The sequence below is a fragment of the Myxine glutinosa genome, chromosome 10 (assembly GCF_964187855.1).
Source record: "Myxine glutinosa chromosome 10, kmMyxGlut1.1, whole genome shotgun sequence".
Taxonomy (NCBI): domain Eukaryota; kingdom Metazoa; phylum Chordata; class Myxini; order Myxiniformes; family Myxinidae; genus Myxine; species Myxine glutinosa.
Genome location: NC_136270.1, coordinates 43,095,499 through 43,117,996, shown reverse-complemented (window position 1 = coordinate 43,117,996; position 22,498 = coordinate 43,095,499). Strand labels below are relative to the sequence as shown.

At 43.4% G+C, this 22,498-nt stretch overlaps 1 protein-coding gene across 5 annotated transcripts in view; it reads right to left on the bottom strand.

The window, feature by feature from the left end:
- ARIH1 (ariadne RBR E3 ubiquitin protein ligase 1) overlaps positions 1 to 22,498 on the bottom strand; it is a 77,003-nt gene that overhangs the window by 33,880 nt on the left and 20,625 nt on the right. For 4 of the 5 annotated variants that reach the window (XM_068127559.2, XM_068127560.2, XM_078785604.1 and 1 more), the window contains exons 2-3: positions 1,783 to 1,850; positions 959 to 1,109 (exon numbers count right to left, since the gene is read on the bottom strand). In XM_068127559.2, coding sequence (XP_067983660.1) covers positions 959 to 1,109; positions 1,783 to 1,850 — 219 coding nt within the window. Of the gene's footprint in view, positions 1 to 958; positions 1,110 to 1,782; positions 1,851 to 9,373; positions 9,397 to 22,498 lie in introns of those variants that run through there. The other variant, XM_068127562.2, reaches the window with a different exon arrangement.

The window sequence follows — 22,498 nt, the reverse complement described above, 5'->3', positions numbered from 1 at the left end:
TGATTGGATAACATAAAAAAATATGTTTGGGAGTTAACAGCAGGAGTTGGTAGATTTTACGTGGGCTGGGTGAGAAACCTTTAAATAAGCAAGTGAAAATCTCTCGCAATACAAAGTCAATGGTGGGAAGAAAAGTTGAGTGGTACCAATGTTACTGCCAATGTCCCGCCCCTATGCAAGACTCAGGAGCATCTTGTTGACATTTAACCTTGAAAATACCTGGGTTTAGACCCCTTATGTACCATGTTAAGTTATCTGCAGTATTAACGTATCCTTATCATTTGTAAAACTGATTATTTTGTAATTACAGCATTAATATGCATACTAGTATACCATAGACACATGTAATCATGTTATGAATAGTTCTATCATGATCTATGCCCTTCAAAACATGGGTCTAGACACCTTCATTTTTCAATTATCTGCAATATTGGCTGAGATATGTCAAAAATCGTTTTTTTGATAATGGCAGCAGTAATTTGCATAAAAATGGTATGTGGGACATTTTTTCAGCTTGGGGCCATAGCTAGTCATTTTCTACACATTTTTTCCAATCTAGAAACACTGATTAGAAGTATATCTCCGGGGGGTGCAGGGGGACCTAGTCTTCCTACTAGATTATCTGTACATACGGATCTGTATAGTGCTTGTGGTTTAACCACTCAACCCTGCCCGAGGGAGGGGATATTGACATCATAGTTTGCTCCAGGAGGGAGCAGTTATTACTATTGTATGAAATGCAACAGATACAGGAAGCATGGAAAGCTTTCTGGACAGGCTTTAGAAATAAGTGCCTTTTGGCAGGACCTCTAAAAATAAACAAAATAAAAATAATAACCTTCTAAAAATAATCAGTTTATTCCCAGTCATGAATAAGGCCCTCCAAGGTAACAATTCAAATATATACGAGGAGGAAGACTTAAGCTGCTGTGTGGAGAGAGAATTTGCCAAACCATACCGAAGAAGGAAACGTCAGGTAGCAAATCCAGCAGAAAACTTCCTGCGCAGAAGAGCGAGTCGATGAGGGGCGCGAAGAGCGTGCTTTTCGACTGGTCGGGTTAATCACGTGACACTCAGAAAAAAGCTTGTCCAGGTTACCATCGAAGTAACTGAAAGATAAGAAGTACACAGTTCTGCATAATGATCGTTATAGAGAGCTTACATTTAACAAAGTCTCAAAATCCTCAAACAAAGTCTAATCCTAACCCTAACAACACACACTGCTTTTGAAAGCCCGAGATGACAGTTTATCGATGCACAGGGGACGCGTTCATCAATTCGCCTAATCGGCACCGATTAATTAGCCTGATTGTTTTCAACTCATCGACACAAATGCATGAAATTTTTTTTATGTTTGTCCAAAACAAAAGGCATATTGCATTACAATTGGCTTTGTTAAATAATAACAAAACTAGTAAAAATACAGCAATTCGAAACCACCCCTCACCCCCAACTCCCTCTGTCCTCCATCTTCCTCCTCCAGTTCCACCAAAATACAAAACAAATTGTTGAACTTTACTGAAAGAAAGAAATAAAAACAAGGAGCTGATAAATCGATACCTGCCATATGAAAGCTAAATGTTAAACGGTTTTTGAAATATCGCGAACGCAAAAATACATCGACAGATGATCGGTCAGTCGGTGGTTGGTCAGAGGAGCTCATTTCATTGTCCCCCGTCTCCAACCTTGTCGGACGGTTGGGGGACAAAATAAAACAACTTGTCTGGAACATATGGAAATGAACCTGTTGGACGTTTTGAAGGCAAAGATAGCATCACTCACCGGTCCATGAGCTTTTCCTTGTCCCATTTGAAATGGCTGAGCAAGATCCGTGTAGTTGTAGCTGGGATCTACATGAAGAAACGAAAAAAAATACAAATTTATCTAAATGTGGAAGTTATAGGATGCATGCATGTACATATGAATTAATTAAAACAAGTCAAGGTTGTTGTTTATTTTTAAATACTGTACAAGTACATCAATAGGACCCATGTTTGTAAATGACAGCAAGCCAAGAAAGCCAAAGTTATGATGCGATTCACTCATGAAAGATCATGGCTGATGGACCCACGCTCGAGAACCAGCGCATGGAAATTTGTGCCAATTAGATAATTTGGAGGATTTCCCTTAACAGTTTAAAGAGGAGGGGAGAGAGGTCAAAGTTCACATTCCACATTTTGGAATTGCACCCGATACGACTCGGGGTCCCAGTTACCAATACGGCTGGAAACCACCTCATTTATCCGTGTACCAAAAAAGGTGTTAACATTTTGTCTCTTATGAAAGAGGATCAAGAAAGCTTGGCAGGCACAAATAAAAACACACAATCATCTCATGTCCTACAATGTGCAACATCCGGTCTTTCTCCAGCATTTCATATGACAGCGTTGAAATTTTATCATTAAGCACAAACAATCCAATACATTGACAATAGAAAGCACGTCAATCATTTAAAAACCCCTCCGTATTTTAATGATCAAGATCGTATTGGGAGTTACAAAATCTACACTTAATTTTTTGGATTACACGCACACGCACACACACACGCACACACACGCACACACACACACACACACACACACACACACACACACACACACACACACACACTGTGTTTTATATATATAGATGTGTGTATATGTATATAAGGAGTGCCCATAGCCGTATAAGGAGTTGCCGTGGCAAAATGTTTTGTGATCTGACAGAACCAAGATGGAACCTTTTGGCCTAAGTGCAAAATGTTATGTTTGACACCAACCCAACACAGCACGTCACCAAAAGAACACCACCCTTACTGTGAAGCAAGGTGGTGGCAAGCATCATGTTATGGAGATGTTTCTCATCAGCAGGGACTGGGGCAATTGTCAGGATAGAAGGGAAATGGATGGAGCAAAATACAGAAAAATCCAAGAGGAAAACCTGCTGCCCTCTGCAAGAAAGCTGAAATCGGGACGGAAGTTCACCTTTCAACAAGACAACGAAGCACACAGCCAAAGCTACACTGGAGTGGCTAAGAAACAAAAAGATAAATGTCCTTGAGTGGCCCAGTCTGAGCCCCGAACGAAATCCAATCGAAAATCTGTGGCATGACTTGAAGATTGTTGCCCATCAACGCTCTCCACGCAAATTGACTGAACCTGAACAGTTTTGTGCAGAAAGTGGGCAAATATTGCACAATCAAGGTGTGCAAAGTTGGTAGAGACCTCCCCCAACAGACTCACAGCTGTAATTGTTGTCAAAGGTGCTTCCACCAGGTATTAACTCAAGTGTGGACACTTATCCAACCAAGATATTGCAGTTTTGTATTTTTAATTAATTTTCTGAAATTTGTAGAATTTGTTTTTCACTTGGAAGTTGTGGGTTACGATGTGTAAATAAAGGTGGAAAAAGTCTGATTTAATGCAATTTAATTCCAGGTTATAAGGTAACAAAAGGTGAAATTTTTGAAAGGGGGTGTATACTTTCTATGGGCACTCCTTATATACATATACACACATCTATATCTATATATATAAAACACAGTTTGTGTGTGTGTGTGTGTGTGTGTGTGTGTGTGTGTGTGTGTGTGTGTGTGTGTGTGTGTAATGTTACCGATAGACTCCTAAACGGAGAGGCTTACGTGCTTGATATTTGGCATAGACATGGCCATTGAGCCTGGGACGAATATGGCCGAACTCAAAATATTTGACGATCCATATTTTTTATTCATATTTACCTCAGCGCATTTCAGCGCACGGAATCAACGGAATCAGAGCAGGTGGGCGCTGATTCGCTCAGAGCGATCACGTGATGACGCTATGACGCTATGAACGCTATGAACGATATGACGCTATGACCGCTATGAAAAAAAAAATCGCTATGACGCTATGAAACGCTATGACGCTGTGAACGCTATGACGCTATGACGCTATGAAAAAAAAAATCGCTCGCTTTGCCAAGGGGCTCGCTCCCCCCCCCCCCCCCCCGTTCCCCTCCCCGCCCCCTCTCCTCCCCCGCCCGGCAATGCCGGGTACTTCTGCTAGTATATATATATATATATATATACGTGTGTGTGTGTGTGTGTGTGTGTGTGTGTGTGTGTGTGTGTGTGTGTGTGTGTAAATGTATATATAAGGAGCCAATTTCTCCGTCTGTAACGCTTTACGCCAAAGAGTTTCTGCTGTCACACAATAATACTAATGGTACCGTTGGAAAAGTAATAATCCATTTGGGTGGTGACGGTAATAATCGATTTACTTGAAACAAGCATTCGTTCCTTTAATCACATTTACTTGCCTGTTTTAAAATTCCACGTATCCGGTATTGAGGAAGAAACATAAATGAGAGCTTTAATGTAGCCGTTCCAACAGTATCGTTTATTATTGTACGACAGCAGGAACCCTTTTACAAGGACGTGGGCAGAGTACACAAAAGGAGATATAGAAATACCTCACAGAGCAATAGAAGAACATATCAAAGTACAAAGAAGGAGAACACAACACCAACATGTTATAAAAGATCTTTTTTTAGTTTGTTTTACTGACATCCTCATTGACACTCACAGATCGACATGCAATATGGTTGTGAAGTATAACATGCTGTCTTTTCAATAAGTCGTCAGCAAGGCGACCGGAGACGTGTCGGTTTTTAAATGTTAAAAAAAAACAAAATAAAAATAAAAAACATTATGAAGACTAAAATAAAGGCCTCAAGTGTCAATTGTAATCGCTCAAGACTGTTGGTTCACGAGTTATCAAACAGAGTGACCACTATATTCGTCATGGGTGTGTGTCTGTCTGTGTGTCTGTCTGTGTGTGTGTCTGTGTGTGTGTCTGTTTATGTGTCTGTCTGTGTGTGTCTGTCTGTCCGCAGCATCACTACCCGATGATATCATCCGATCTTGATGAAACTTGGGTGGGAGGTCGATATCATGATCTAGTTGTGTGCTGCCTAGAGTGGGCGTATTGCGCCCATTGTGGGCGGAGCGACGCCCGAAAAAGATGTCTTTTTAGGGGGTGATGGAGTTCAAGCTACATCTTCTCCGAGGGGTTGGTGGAATCTGACAGGGGTTTCGGTATTTGGTTAGGCCAATGTCATGTGTCTAGCCCCACGGAGCTCGATTTTTCATTTTTTTTTTTCATTTTTCACCGAATTTTCGGTATTGTGTAGCTAACTAACCTCATAACTGATTATACATGATTTTCTATCTCATTTCAAAGTCAGTAACATTCGTTTTGACATTTCCGGGCCTGGCCTGTCCGGGCCTGTTTCGGTTATAGTCCGTCCTTCGTCATTGAATACCGCTCGCTCGTGAACCATCGTCGTCTCCTGACTTGTTATTTCAGTTCATTTTCATTCCATACTCTGCACAAGGGCAAGTAAAAATAAATAATAATTCACGTTGTGTGACAGAGTAATGGGGCATTTCCAAACACCTGAAGCTTGCATGGCGAAATGACAAACAACAACTATCAACTCCCAACCAGGAAGGAGAATGAGCAAGTGACGATGTGCAAAAGCAAACACAAGAATGTACAAAATAATGAGATACAATAATTGTTTCAACATTATCATGGTAATATTTTATGCTATAGACTACATATTGGAATATGAGAAAGTTATTGTAGGAATATTTGAATTTGTTCACAATTTGACAGGTGGGCTTTCACTGCTAAAACCCCCTTTTTACTCATTTTAAATGAATTTTCAGGAAAATCTTTGTGAGCGTCATGAAAGGGTAAAATACTTTTGGCAGAGATCTTGAGAACTTTTGGCAGTGATAAACAGGAAAATACAGAACATACCGGTGAATTCTGCGAGCAAGACTTGCACATTGTGCTCCAACTCAAAGCATTCTGCTCTCCACTAAGCGGTTATTTCCGCCATCTTGACGGCAATATTACAGCTTCAACCTGTTCCGCAGCCTCAGTTTAGAATTGAAACCCCCTTTTAAAAAGCCAGCGACGCCCCGATCCTCACTGGGCAGATAAGCGAGAATCCCATAATGAATGACTCGTATGTAAATAACAAACGACATGTTGTTTTGATAACCGCCCCCCCCCCCCCCTTCAATAGACGGTGCATGTGCATGTGACGTCACCACATTTCTGTCCGCCATCTTGGAGTACAAACACAAACAAAACGAAACCACACGTGGAATGCATCATTGTATTTACATTTGTTAAAATTGTGAATTTTTGCTCATTATTTTGTTGTGGCAGTTGTGCAGATAGGGAGGATTGGTTGTCGCATCATACTGACGACGGCGCAACAATACAGAGATTTCGGTATGGAGGCTTGACTTGCGAGTTATGATGGACATTCAAGAGGGATTCGGAATGAGATTCTCACAGTAGTCCAAGAAATGGTGTATTTTTTGTGTATATGTATTTTTTGTGTGTATATGTATTTGTGTGTGCGTGCGTGTGTGTGTGTGTGTGTGTGTGTGTGTGTGTGTGTGTGTGTTTTCGTGTGTGTGTGTATTTTTTTTTGTGTGTCAGTTGTTCCATATCTGAACTGTATTGATGGATTGCTCTCAATGAGTTGCAATCAATGAACATCTTGAAGAGGTCAACTGTCAATATCCGGACCTTCTTCTTCAGCACAAAAAGGTACGGTGGCTTTCCAGGGGAAGAGAGCTTGTGTGATTTGCAGTGTGTCTGAAAGAAGTGAAGATGTTTATGCAGGAAAAGGGCTGTGAATATGCAGAACCTACATATCCTCAGTGGCTACAGAGATTTCACTTCATGGTGGACATCACCTCACATTTAAATGGCCTAAACAGAGAGCTGCAAAGAAAGGGAAATACACTCAACCCTCGTTAATCTCGACTACTTCGTTCCCAGCACCAAATGTCGGATTAGCGAGATTGTCGGATAAACTATTTTGCGGATTAGAGGGATACAATGAATGGCGGAAATCTGTTCCTGGATGTTTTGGTCGGCCAGCGAGATTTCCGGATTAAACGGGGTCGGATTAATGAGGGCACACTGTATATATATATATTCGTGATGTCTGTCCGTGTTTGTCACTCTCCTGTTTACAGCGGCTGCTTCCTGCGCTGTGTTTGAAAAGCTGCCGATTGCTTTTCTTTTGCATTTTCATTTCACTTTTCTTGATGCAATATAGTAAGTCACATTATTGTCACTTCCAGGAATGTTTAAAATCAACATGACAGATCTTCATGGAGTAACACACAATTTAAAATTGACATTTTGCCTTCATTTTATCCAAATTTAACCTGTACCACTCAATGTTGCACCACCATCTCACGGTGGGCGGTTATAAGTAGTCCAGAGCTTTAGTTCAGAGTGAAACCAAGAGTGAGACAATTAACCTTTTTGAAGTCCATGAAATAATTTAATTTGAGAGATGAATTTAACTTTTACTGCACTGGGGACTGATACTTTTGCTAGTATTTTCCATATTGATGTAGCTGGATTTCTCCGTCCATCTGTATGTCACGCTGATTTCGCTGGGATGCCATTTACGAACGCTGGGAAAACCCTTTATGATGGTGAATAGTTCATGACTCAATGAAAAGCGGTGTATTATTTCAAAAACCAACTAATTCGCCGACATTTCTTAATCACAAAAAATCATTACATATTTCATGTATGTCCCATTGTTGATTGCTTACAAAAAGTTTCGGCAAAGTCATGGGAACAGTCTTCTGGGATGCTGAGTGATACATGGTGGTTGATTTCCTGCCCAAAGGGGAAACCATCAACGGGGCTTGCTACATTCAGACACTCAAAGGCCCTTGAAAGATTTACCATCTGATCAAACCCTTGAAAGATCACATGAGCGGCCAGAACTATGAAAACGATGAGGCGGTTCAGATAGCCATGCGTACGTAGCTGGTTGCGAAGTGTTGGAACGGACTTCTACCACAGAGGGATTTTTAAGCTCGTGCAGCTCTGGCAGAAATGTGTGGATCGTTCTGGAGATTTAGTATAAAAGTAATGTGGTACGTTTTGTCCATTTCCTATTGATGATATCAGTTTTCTTACATATATCTTTGTTTTACTGTACAATTAATGTGCTCATGACCTTCGGTACGGCCCTTGTACTTTAGTATTGCACCACCAATCAACCGAAGCACAGTTCGGCATCGTTGTCCAATGTAAAAATAACATGTTTATGGCTAATTGTATCACATGTTGATGTTGTATGTTGAATGTGGATTGTGTCAAAATTAGACACCCATACCTGAGTGTGAAGTTACTATGCCGCAAGATCTACAAGCTTCAATAACGAACCAAACCGGCCGTAGGCATGGTTCAATGGCGTTGCCTGATCTAACCACAACATCTTCACGTCTAATTTACGACGAGTTCATTTTATACCTCACGCATGTATTATGTCCAAGTTAGAGATGATTAATCCTGTGTTTTACAATTTGTGCAGTCTCTTCACCTCGTGTGTCTGTACGTTTGCACGTTACCTGTCAAGGCCATACCTTTCTTATCGCTACTCCTAATAAAGGTGGTTTGTCTGTGTGCGAAGGTTATCCTGCTAGTTCACATATAAATTAATTAATAATGAATAGACAGGTTCACTTCCAAAATGAACCATTACAGACATGTTTTTTTTACGACACTTGATTGGGTGACTTATTAACATCGCATGTTCTCGAAGGAATCCAGAAAGCTCATGTAACCGTGCCGTGTCAGTCAGTGTGCGAGTCCGCACTGGTTCTCAGATATACTGTAATTTATATATCCTGATGAGGTTCTGCAGTGTAAATGCTGTGTGTCTGTGTCTGTCTTCCTCTCTCTACCTCTCGTTGCTATCTACTGCCTGAAATTTTTTTTTGTTTGAAAGATTGAGGCTCAAACAAACGAAACCCATTACAATTACCCTTTAGAACTCGAAAGGTTTGCCCTTTATAACCCTTTGTGTGTTTACTTCCGGATCAGGATGAAGATAACTACTTGAGGACTATTTTTGAGCTTGGCTTCAAATCAACACATAAATCTCGCCCGGGTCTAGTCCGGTACACTCCGCCAGCAACGGCACAATACTAGCTGACAGGCTGGGCGGACAGCTCTGGAAGCTGAAGACCGAGATGCCGAAAGCAATAATATCCCAATCAATCAATGATAACTTTTATTTTTACTTACTGGTAGAGGAAGGGGAAAGAACCCTTTTGATCAGATATCTTTACTTTATGGGAAAGAAATAGTTGATTGCAAAAATCATGACAAAAACGTGTCGAGTTGACCGACCGGGCGGGGATGGGGCCGGAGCAGAACCTCTCTACCATACTCCCCAAATATAACGTAGGGGTAAGTATGTACATTACCAGTGGACCGTCTCTACGCAACCAGCGGCATCTACGAAGTTGCAAAGGATAATATTATGGAAAAATAGTTAAAATAAAATATCTCACCAGTCTTTGTATTCAAGCATTATGCCTCCGAACTGTAGAGGGCCGTGATGGGGGCACTGTGTAGGATTTGTGGCTGAAAAGCATCGGTACGGCATCGTGTTTCAGCAATTTCCGAGTGTCAGGGATGCAAAAAGATGAGTTTTGTGGACAAATTTCTCGACGATTGGAGCAGTTACAGCCTTGGCACATCGGCATCTTCAATGCGAGAATAACTTGTGATGAAGAGCAGATGTACAGTACGCGTCCGTCAATTGAGTAGTTCACCCTTGCTGTAATGCAAATAGACTAAAGTAGCTCATTTGCACAACAGAAGTGTAAATAGTCCAATTTTTTAAAAACGACCATCCGTCTTATTCTCCCAAATTTGTTTTTGTGCTAATAGGTCAAGGATATCAACCTCTTAAACATATATCTTCAAACAATTTCATGATTGTGTCCCATTAAAGGTTGTTATGCGTTTCCTTCTACAGGGAGGGCAGACATATTGTTTTTCTCATTTCCTTCTTACTATTAGAATCACACAGCACTCCTTAACTTGTGAGCCAATCCACTTAAAAATTAGTATCCAAATACCTTGGTCTGATTCATCCAAAAACCCGTTTTCATTTTTATCCATTTAGGCCCCATGCTCCAATTTTGACTTGCTCTTCCCTTGAAAGATGAGATTTGGAACAAGATGCTCCAAAACAGCTCGTTTAGGAGGGATACATAGACCAATATCTGATCAGTGTGGTTTTCTGGATTATATAGCGATGAAAGTTAAAATCGGTCACAAAATTGAGTTTTTGGCTTCCCATGCCTCTGAAATGCAATAATGGAAACAGGAATTGGCAAAATAATTGGTTGAGGAGGGGGGGGGGGAGAAGGTTGGGGAGCAAAAATTGTCGATTAAGTCCAGCAAAGAGCTCAGTGAAGGCCTTTCCAAGTTTTTACACGGCGGTTCTTCGAGCCATTACTGCAAGAAACACTCTTTCTCCTTTGCCTAAAACCAAAACAAAATCGAGAGCAACTTGGGCATGATTATTTCACCTGCGATTAACAAAATGCATCTCTCTTCTGTGACTTTCACAGCCAGTAGAGGTCTGTTTGCTCAGCTGTTTGTTGAATTTTGTCAAAGCCATATATGGAAATCTTGTGGTTTTAATTAGATTGACATCAGCAGAAGGAAATATGACCTATCCTTCTTCATGACTTTGCAATTTCCACACACCATATGCCAGCAGGTGTTGAAGGACCGATCTTGTCCGAATCACATTTGGTAATTGAACCCTATGTGACCTTCCATCGATTTATTTGTTTTTACGTCTGGCTGTGTCGATCATTGTGTTTTGTGCCCATTTTTCTTATCGTTTGGTTTGGTATTACAATCTTTTCTGTGGATCTATTTGGACCAGCATTTACAGCGCCTTCAGGAAAGTATTCACACGCCTTGACTTTTTCACATTTTGTTTTGTTACAGCCTGAATTTAAATTGATTAAATTAAAAGAATCATCACCGATCTACTACATAAAATACCCCATAATGATGTCTTTAGAATTTTTTACAAATTTATTTAAAATGAAATACAGAAATATCTAATTTGCTAAGTATTCAACCCCCTGAGTCAATAATTCATAGAAGCACCTTTGGCAGTGATTACAGCTTCGAGCATTCTTGTGTGTGTCTTTATCAGTGTTGCACATCTGGTTTTGGGGAGTCTCTCCCATTCTTTTTTGCAGATTTGCTCAAGCTCTGTCAAGTTGGATGGGGAGCATCGTGAACAGCAATCTTCAAGTCTTTCCACAGATTCTCAATGAAATTCAGGTCTGGGATTTAGCTGGACCACTCAAGGACTTTCACGTTCTTGTTCTGAAGCCATTCCAATGTTGCTTTGGCTGTATGTTTGGGATCATTGTCTTGTTGGAACATAAATCGTTGCCGTAGTCTAAGGTCTTTTGCACTCTGAAGCAGGTTCTCCTCAAGGATTCGCCTGTATTTGGCTCCATTCATTGTTCCCTCTATCCTTACAAGTCTCACAGTCCCTGCCACTGAAAAACATCCCCATAGCATGATGCTGCCGCCACCATGCTTCACGGTAGGGATGGTGTTAGATGGGTGATGAGCTGTGCTCGGTTACCACTAGACACAATGCTTTGCATTCAGGCCAATAGTTAAATTTTCTTCTCATTAGACAGAATATTTTGCCTCATGCTCTCATAGTCTTTCATGTTCCTTTTTGCAAACTCTAGGTGTGCTGTCATGTGCCTTTTTCTCAGGAGTGGCTTCCATCTGGCCACTCTCCCATAAAGCCTAGATTTGTGAAGTGCTGCAGAGATTGCTGTCGTTCCAGCAGGTATTTGTACCCCGATTGCTGTCGTCCAGCAGCCAAGGAACTCTGTAGTTCAGTCAGAGTGGTCATTGGGTTCTTGATCACCTCCCTTACCAAGTCCCATCCTGCCCGGTTGCTCAGTTTGGTTGGACGGCCAGCTCTAGGAAGAGTCTGGGAAGTTCCATATTCTTTCCATTTCCTAATGATGGAGCTCACTGTGCTCTTGGGAACTTTCAACACTAGAAATTGTTTTATACCCTTCCCCAGATCTATACCTCCTCACATTTATATCTTTTTCTACGGACAGTTCCCTTGTTCTACGGACAGTTCCTTGGACTTTATGGTAGAGTTTCTGCTTTGATATGCACTTTCAACTGTGGGACCTTATTATAGACAGGTGTGTTTCTTTCTAAGACATGTCCAATCAATTAAATTGGCCACAGGCAGACTCCAATCAAGTTCGAGACATCTCAAGGATGGCCAAAGGAAATTGTATGCACCTGAGCTCAATTTGGAGTGCCATAGCAAAGGGGATGAATACTTATTGACTCGAGACTTTTCAGCTTTTCATTTTTAATTAATTTGTAGAAATTTCGAAACAATAATTCCAGTGTGACATTATGGGGTATTATGTGACAAAAAAAAAATCTCAATTTGACCCATTTTAAATTCAGGCTGTAACACAACAAAATGTGAAAAGTCAAGGGGTGCGAATACTTTCTGAAGGCACTGTATGATGATCTTTTGTAACCATCTTTATTTTGTCCCTATCTTTGTTCCTATTTCTGCCTGTCAGTGTCCAGGTTCTGTTGTTTTTGTCTTGGTTCAAACTGGCTTCAGATGCATGTCCAATGTCCATTCCTATGCTTTGGAGATGCCACACCGCACCACATGAGCCTGGCTCTGCATCATATAATATCATCAGAGGATAGAGGATAGAGGAGCAACGTCCCCCCACCGAGAGTAACATTACATCACCGGCAGAGAGCAGAGACCCTTGCTAAGGTGACATTATGTCATGAGTACGTAATCTTGCATTGAGGATTTGAGAACATCGAGTTCAATTTTGAGCACCAAACTCCTTGCAGTGAGGATGTGATAGTGAAGATATTGGAATAGTGAAGGAGGCGGTGCAGGTGTGTACCGATTAGTCATTTCTTTAACGGACTTTTTGAAAAACTGCCATCAGGGAGACGCTTTCGTGTGAGGATTAAGAAGAACATTTTCAAAAAGTCATTTGTACCATGTGCAATTCAAATGATCAATTCTAATTCATAGCCATTTTGCTGTTTAGTCCATCTTCCATATTTTACATTTATTTTATATCTTTTTATATTGTTTTCTTATTCGCTTTGCGTTTTATGTTTTACTGATGGTCAACTTACGGTGTCACCAAAGAATAATTTCCCTGAATATGGGACAATAAAGATTTATTATTATTATATCTTATTTCAAATAAAACAAAAGAAAATCAACAATGAAAAAAACATGGAAACTGGATTACGATTGAGGGCATACAAACATGCACATTGCATGATTGGTTGATGAAATAAACAAAATTCAAGTATTATTTCTGGCTGAAGTGATGATAAACTCAAAGATTTTAATTAGCGCTTTGGGTGTAAATGGAAAAATAAAAGATCTACATAAAGAAAATAAAGCAAATTCTGATTTATAATGTGATCTCTCATTACTGGTTGTGCACACCAATCGCTTTGTTAAATTAATCAAAAGGTGTCGTGTTCTTCACAAACATATTGCATGTCCACCTGTGAATCTCAATGAGGATGTACAATGAAGTCAAATATTATAAATGAAGTAAAATTGACAATAAAAATGTTACCCCCTCCCCCCCAGCCAAAGTTGTATTTGTATTTGTATTTGTACCCCGAGTAAAGTATACAAGTGTTTATAGCCGGAGTACCCGGCGTTGCTCAAGCGAAAAAGAAACATTAACATATTTGAAATGAGGGCAAATATAATGGAAAAGCAATTATATCCAAATCAGAATCCATCACAAATGTCAAATCATCATTTTACCTTTTCGTTGAATATATGTGGCTGAATGTGCCGTTGATCACGTTTCTGAGTTAAGTATGATGACGTTCAGGAAGACGAAGAAGCCTTACCACCAACTTCAAGCGCTTCCGGAATTGTTTTATTATTTGTGTTCAAATGTCTGGTAATTGTGTTGTATTTATTTCTGCGAATGTGTACTTGTATATAACTGTCATTAATCAAAAAGGCTTAGCTTGTATAGGCTAGCTTGCTTAGCTTAGCTTGCATCGGCTTGTATAGACCGACAAAAAAAAATTTCAATGTTTTTTTTTTTGGGCCGAAAACACTCCCAGACACTCACTGATGAACCTCTGAAAATTTGACGAAGATGCGTTTAGCCATCTCTGAGAAAAATGGCGACACACAGACCAGCGGCTCTCTTATATAACGGTGAATCTGCTTCCGGTCCGGTCCGGAGAGGACGCTGGCGTCGCTTGCTCGCCGCTTCTCTGACTGGACCATTGTCCGTATCTTGCTTTTCTGGTGGTCGTGGCGGATTTTTTGCCATCGAGTCTGCCCTCTGCATGGTCCCGGCTCTGCTCTGCTGCTCCTAGCTTCACCTGCTCGGCTCCTTCGCTGTTTCCTCGGGCCCGCTCCCGTGGGTTGTGCCCATTGTTTGCAGCGGTGGTGATGGCGGTTTGCCGCCGTGATCTTGATTAGCGGCGGCGGTCGTTTGCCGCTGCATTTGCCGCTTTGCCTCCTCAACCTTGGCCTCGTGCTCGTCTCTTCGCTCCTGTCTGCCCTCTGCATGGTCCCGGTTCTGCTCCTAGCCTCACCTGCTCGGCTCCTTCGCTGTTTCCTCGGACCCGCTCCCGTGGGTTGTGCCCATTGTTTGCAGCGGTGGTGGTGGCGGTTTGCCGCCGTGATCTTGATTAGCGGCGGCGGTCATTTGCCGCTGCATTTGCCGCTTTGCCTCCTCAACCTTGGCCTCGTGCTCATCTCTTCGCTCCTGTCTGCCCTCTGCTCGGTCCCGGCTCTGCTTCACCTGCCCGGCTCCTTCGCTGTTTCCTCGGGCCCGCTCCCGTGGGTTGTGGCCATTGTTTCACTCCTCGACCTTGGCCTTGTGCTCGTCTCTTCGCTCCTGCTGGCATGGCTCTGCGGTAATCCGCCGCAAGGCTTCTCCTGCTTAATACCCGCTCCACCCCATCATGCATCTCTGCAATCAAATCCAATGGACTCCTGGGTCGACCCAGGTACATTCACCGTGGCTCCGGTCGTAAGTTTGTTTATTTACAATCAGGTCACTCCATCCCCGTCCTCTGGTCGGCTCAGCGCACTCCCACTCATCGTCCCAGCGCACCTGGTCACAACAACGCACACAATCGCACCTCCTGTCTGCGAACCCTGGCCAAATCACCTGAATTCATACCCGCCGTACAAAACAACATCAAGCTCACCCTGTTCAATACCCGGTCCCTCAACAACACATGCCTCATCCTGAACGACTACATCCTGGAAAATAAACTGGACTTTCTCTGTCTCACTGAGACCTGGCAACAACCTCTGGACTACTTCGCACTCAACCTCACCACACCCAATGGATATTCTTACGTCAATAAACCACGCTCGGAGGGCCGAGGTGGTGGAATTGCCGTTATTCACCGACAAGACATCAGGACCAGCCTCATCTCCATCGCATCTGCTCCATCATTTGAACACCTGGCTTTTAAACTCTCTGGTCACACACAGTCAGTCATGGCTGTTGTCTACCGCCCTCCCAAACCACACCCATCATTCCTGTCTGACTTCTCCTACTTTCTGACCCAGCTATGTTCCCTCTCCCCCTCAATCCTCCTCCTTGGTGATTTCAATATCCACATGGACTCCACTGACTCCACGATAACCACTGACTTCACCGATTTACTCACCTGCTTTAACCTCACTCAACATGTCAACTTTCCTACCCATAACCGTGGTCACATTTTGGACCTTGTCTGCTCTACTGGATTAATTTTGCACCATCTCTCTGGCTCCGACCTCACTCTCTCTGACCACTTAGCCATCACTCTGACCAGCACCAAGGCATTATCGCACGATCAACTTCTGTAAGCTAAACGCTCTTTCACCTACCTCATTCTCATCCACCCTCTCTGAAAAAATGTCCACTTCTCCCTTCGTTGACCTCCACACCCCTTCTGACCTCACTGACTACTACAACCACACTCTCTCCTCCTGCCTTGACCAGCTTGCGCCTATGAAAACCAAAACAGTTTCTTTCACCCATTCTGCTCCCTGGTTTACCCCTGAACTCCGCCTGATGAAAACTCGTGCTCGCCAACTTGAAAGACTCTGCAATAAAACAGGTCCCACAGTTCACTCCCAGGCCTACAAGGACCACCTACAACACTATAAAGATGCCCTCTCCCGCGCCCGCTCCGCCTACTACTCTCAAATTATCCACTCTGGCTCCGGAAACCCAAAAGCACTCTTCTCTACAATAAACAAACTCCTCAGCCCCCTGAACACCACCACCCAGTCATTCACAGTAGACAACTGCATCTCCTTCCTTTCATTCTTCCAACGCAAAATTGAAAACATCTACAACAGCTTGACCACCGCCGCACCCGCTCCCCCTCAAACCACCTGCCCCCCCTTATCCTGCCATCCCCTGTCTCAATTCTCCCCAGTCTACCCTACTGACCTCTCTGAACTCCTCATAGGAATGAAAACTGCCACCTGCACTCTTGACCCCATCCCCTCCAGCTTTGTCAAGGCCTCCCTTCCTGCTCTCTCTCTCCACTTATCATTGCAACAATAAACTCCTCCCTGTCTACAGGCATCGTCCCACCGTCCCTCAAAATTGCTGCTGTTACCCCCATTCTGAAAAAACCTGGACTATACCTTGACACCCTAAATAACTTCAGACCCATCTCCAACCTACCCTTTCTGTCAAAAGTTTTGGAACGCCTAAATAACTTCAGACCCATCTCCAACCTACCCTTTCTGTCAAAAGTTTTGGAACGCGCTGTAGCCACTCAACTCAAACATCACCTCTCTGCCAATAACCTGTATGAAACATTCCAATCCGGATTCCGCTCCAACCACAGTACTGAAACTGCTCTCCTCAAAATCACCAACGAACTTCTCCTCTCCTCTGACGCTGGCAACCTCAACATTCTCATCCTCCTCGACCTCAGCGCCGCCTTTGACAGCATCGATCACACCATCCTCCTCACCCGACTTGAAACCACCTTTAACATTACCGGCACTGCCCTCTCTTGGATTAAATCATACCTCTCTGACAGACGCCAGTTCATCTCCATCAATAACTGCAAATCCCCCACTGCTCCCCTCCCCCAAGGTTCAGTTATTGGCCCCCTCCTCTTCGTCCTTTACCTGTCCCCCCTCGGTCACTTAATCCGCCGTCATGGTCTCCAATTCCACTGCTTCGCCGATGACATCCAGCTTTTCATCTCCACCAAGTCCATCTCCACCGCCACCCACTCTATCCTGACAAACTGCATCACTGAAATAAAATCCTGGCTTCAAATCAACTTCCTCAAACTTAACTATGATAAATCTGAAATAATCATCATTGCCCCAAAAACGCTCATAAAATCCACCCATAACTTTGCCCTCAACATCGACGGTATCCCAGTATCCACCTCCCCTCACATCCGGAATCTTGGCATCATCTTTGACCAAACCCTCTCCTTCGACAAATACACTAAACAGATCACAAAGACAGCCTTCTTTCACCTGAAAAACATCGCCCGTCTCCGTCCATCCCTCTCCTCCGTGGCTGCAGAAACCCTCATCCACGCCTTCATCACTTCCCGTCTGGACTACTGCAATAGCCTCCTTTATGGTTCACCCTCAACAATCACCAATAAACTCCAATACATTCAGAACTCCGCTGCCCGTCAACTCACCCATTCCCGGACCCGTGACCACATCACCCCCATCCTTTACAAGCTTCACTGGCTCCCCATCTCCCAGAGAATCCAGTACAAAATCCTCCTCTTGACCTACAAAGCCCTCCATAACCTGGCCCCATCCTACCTGGCTGACCTCCTCTCCAGACACACTCCCACCCGCAACCTCCGCTCTGCTGGTACCAACCTCCTGACCCCCTCCACCCGGACCAAATTCAGATCCTGGGGGGACAGGGCCTTCTCCATCGCTACTCCCACCCTCTGGAACTCACCACCTAACACCATCAGAGACTCCTCCTCACTCACCACATTCAAAACATCACTCAAGACCCACCTGTTCAACACTGCATTCAACATTTAACCCACAGCACTTAACCCCTGACTATCTCTTCTCCTTCTCCCTCCTTTGTGCTTTGAATATTTCCCTATTGATTCTTCTTTTTTTGCAATTGTTTTTATGTTTTGCTATGCATTATGTTTTGCACTCTGTCAAAGCGTCTTTGGGCTTCCTGAAAAGCGCTATATAAAATAAATGCATTATTATTATTATTATTATTTAGTAGATATTACATATAGTTATGTTTATGTACAGATATATTGTTACGTTTCTGTGCAGACTTGCCACCATGCAGATTGTGATACTGATCACTCCCTTGTCATCAGCAAAGTGAAAATGAAGCCTGGAAGCTTCACAATTCCAAGCAATGAGGCTTGCCATGCATGCATCAACATTCCCAGCATAATAAATGATAAGTGCAAGCAGTTTTTGGACACACTCCAACAGTCCCTAGCTACTGAAGGCCTAATTGGCAATGTCGATGATGCCTGGAAGTCCCTAAGATTAGTCATCTATGAGAGTGCAGTAACCACATTTGGCAAAGGAAGAGCCATCAGGAAAGACCGATTCGGAACCTTTTCAGGAGAAATGGAGCCAGCCATCGAAGCAAGGAACGCAGCTTACCTGATAAACCACCTTTAGAGGCAGCTTACCTGATGCACAACATAAACCCAAATGCCCAAACCCTGCACACCTTGAAGCTAGCTAAGGCTAATGTGCAAAAGAAAGCAAGGTTTCATGCAAACATACATTGGATCAACCTTTGCCAAGATATTCAGACGGCCTGTGACAACAGAAACCTTCATGCCATGTATGACGGAATAAAAAGAGCACTTGGTCTGACCATCACTAAAGTTGCTCCTCTGAAATTAGCAGATGGTGAGGTACCGACAGGAGCAAAAAGATGACTCGATGGGTGGAACATTACCTTGAACTGAAATCCCATGAAACTGCTATTTCTCAGCCTGTGCTTGACATGCTCTTCCTCAACTATCTGTCATGGATGAGTTAGATGCAGAACCAACATTAGCTGGGCTTGTGAAGGCAATCGATTCACTAGCAAGCAGAGAAGCACCTGGCAAGGATGGAATTCCAACAGAGCTGCTTGAGTATGGAAAGCCTCGCCTGCTGTCTTACCTACATGACTTCCTCCTCCTCTGCTGGAGGGAAGGATCTGTTCCACAAGACATGCGTGACGCAAGTATCATCACATTATACGAGAAGAAAGGTGATCGGGGAGACTGCAACAATTACCATGGCATAATCACTCCTCAGTGTTACCAGGAAGGTATTTGCCAGGATCATCCTAAAGAGACTCCAGCAACTCGCAAACTGAGTGTATCCAGAGGCACAATGTGGTTTTCGAGCAGGCAGATCCACCGTGGACATGATCTTCTCCCTTTTTCATCTTCAAAAGAAGTGTGGGGAACAGAACACACCGCTCTACCTCGCTTTCGTGGATCTCACAAAAGCTTTTGACACTGTTAGCAGAATGGATTTATACAAGGTGTTCGAAGAGATTGGCTGTCCACCCAAGCTTCTCAGTCTCATCCACTCTTTCCATGGCAACATGAACGGCACAATACAGTTTGATGGTTCAACTTCAGAAAGTTTTGAGATCAAAAGCGGAGTGAAGCACGGCTGCGTCCTGGCTCCAACTCTGTTTGGTATTTTCTTCTCGATACTTCTGAGGTACTCCTTACCTGCAGATATGGAAGGAATCTACCTTCACACCAGGACAGATGGCAAGCTATATAACCTGTCAGGATTAAGGGCAAATAAAAATTGCGGCATGTCCTGATCAGAGAACCTCTCTATGCAAACGACGCTGTACTTGTCACCCACACAGAAGACCAGCTCCAGAAACTAATTGATCATCTCTCCCATGCGTGCTTGATGCTCTCTCTCAGCATTGGTGTTAAGAAAACCGTGGTGATGGGACAAGGTGTCACAACCTAACCCCTGATTACACTAAACAACACTGCGCTGGAAGTAGTAAGCAAATTCAGTTATCTCGGTCCTATAGTGACTAACACCCGTCTCTCGATGATGAACTGAACATACGCACCGGGAAGGCAGCCACCACCTTTAGGCTTCTAACGGAGGGCGTGGAAGAACAGCAAGCTGACCCTCAGAACCAAGATGTTTATCCACAAGGCGTGCATTATTAGCACCCTAATTACCTCCGCCACCAAAGGTGGATGGAGGTTATGTTTTCACCCCTGTCTGTTTGTTTGTGAACAAAATATCTCAAAAAGTTGTGGACGGATTCGGACGAGATTTGGCAGAGATGTAGCGTATTTCCACAAGGACGAAATGTTTAGATTTTGGTGAAGATCCGGATTCGGATACTAGAATGTTTTACGTGATTCTTCACCATTGGGAGATAGGGCCAAAAACGATACATAGCAGGATATCTCAAAAAATTGTGGATGGATTTGGAAGAAACTTGGTGGACAGGGTGTGTGTGTGACAAGGAAGAATCACTTCGATTTTGGTGAAGATCTGAATATAGATTCGGATATGATATTTTTTTATTTTTTTAAAAGTGATTCTTCACCATTGAGTGATATGGCCAAACAGGCGGAGGTATGCTCTCTACTGAGTGCCATTCTAGTTTATGGCTGTGAAACATGGACAACTTCAAGTAGCCAAGAATGCAGACTCAACCATTTTCATCTTCACCGTCTACGATGTATCCTTGGCATCACATGGAAGGACAGATGCACAAATGCAGAAGTCCTTTCCTAGGCAAATTTGCCAAGTGTCCTTGCACTTATAAAGCGAAGATGACTTTGATGGCTTGGGTACGTATACAGGATGGAAGATGGACGCATTGCAAAGGACGCCCAATATGGGGAGATAGCTGGGGCCAAAAGACCAAAAGGGCATCGGAACCTGAGGTATAAGGATGCCTGTACGCGGGATATGAAAGCACTGCATAACAATTTTGACACTTGGGAAACTGTAGCTAACTGCAGAGGCACATGGTGACATCAATTATGGGCTGGAATAAGCCATCATGATGACCATTGGTTGGAGCAGCTGCACAAACGACGCTGTCGTCACAAACATCATCATCATCCAACAACTTCAGGAGACGCCAACCTCACTAACTTCTTCAGATGTAGCACCTGTGGTACTCTGTCACTCCTAAATTGGCTTATACAGTCACCAACAGAAGTGTAACATATGAATGACCTCATCAGGAAGTGCTGCATATCCACCATCTTACGTAGATGAGTGAATGCCAATGATATGTTTATGGAGGAGTAGGGTTAGAGATTACCGTAGAAGAGATATAACTGTATCGAGTAGCATGGTCCGTGTGCAAGTAGGAAGCAAATCTCGATGTAAGGTAGTAGGGACCTGTCAGCTTAAGGATCTTGTTTGAATGTGCATGATATGGAGGGTTGTGCTTGTGACAGAGAGGGTTTCAAAGTAAATGAAGCGTGTGTAAAACCTCTTGTAAGCATTCACTGGGTTAGAGTTCACATGAACTCAGAAGAGCGAAGCAGAAAGCAAAGGGATTCTGCTCGCCAAGAAGAGAGGGGGCGGAGCTATGATCCTGCTGAAGGGTGTGGCGCCCAACGCCTGGAGGGGCCGGAGGGTTGTCAAAAGAGATGAGGGAGGTTCGGTGCAAGAGAGCAGGAACAGTACTGTAAAAAAAACTGCATGAGTTCTGAGAACATTTCTCTGAGGAGAAGGGGGAGGAGCTTGGAAGAGCAGAAGCAGTGTGCTGAAGAGCTTGGAGGAGCAGGAACAGTGTGCTGAGGAGCTTGGAGGAGCAGGAACAGTGTGCCGAGGAGCTTACGTTTAGTGAAGATAACTTAAATTGAGAGGTGGAGAGCTTTAAGGAGTGTCCTGCCTGCCTGCTGTGGCCCTGGTGGTATTCTCATCCCCCCCCCCCCCCCCCAATTGCCTGTTCATCGTCCTGCTCGTCTCTTCATTGTCATGATTTTCTCATCATCCTGCCCATCTCCTCATTGCCTGCTCCGTGCCCATCCTCCCCTCCCCCGCTGCCACAAGAGCTAAGTTACCCAGTCTTGTTCCCCATCCCATCTGTGCTTGTAACTGTATGTATATGTATATATATATATACAGGGTGAGTCAAAAGTAGCGCCCGATTTCTGTTTATATATATTGTTGCGGATATGGGATTTGCATCCATCCATATCCGCTTGTAAATATTCCCCTATTTCCTCAATACTTCCCAACTATCCCCAATCCCCCATTCCCTAGTCCCATTTTCTGTAAACAACACTCTGTAGACCCGACCTCCCCCTATTTCCCCCATTAAATGTCGTGCCCAGGTTCACCGCATCTCATGTAAGACAACTATAGGACATCTTGCTAGTTATTCTTAGTCTATGTCAGTTAAGGACTCGTTTCCATTAATTCTGACCCTTCGTTGCACCAGAATGTGATTGTATGGCACCGTTAGGAAGTTTAGGACCTCCCAATACCTCCCCGCAGCTCTTCCTCACACTTCAACAACAACAACAACAACAACAACAACAACAACGAGCGCAGGAAGTGCGCGTCC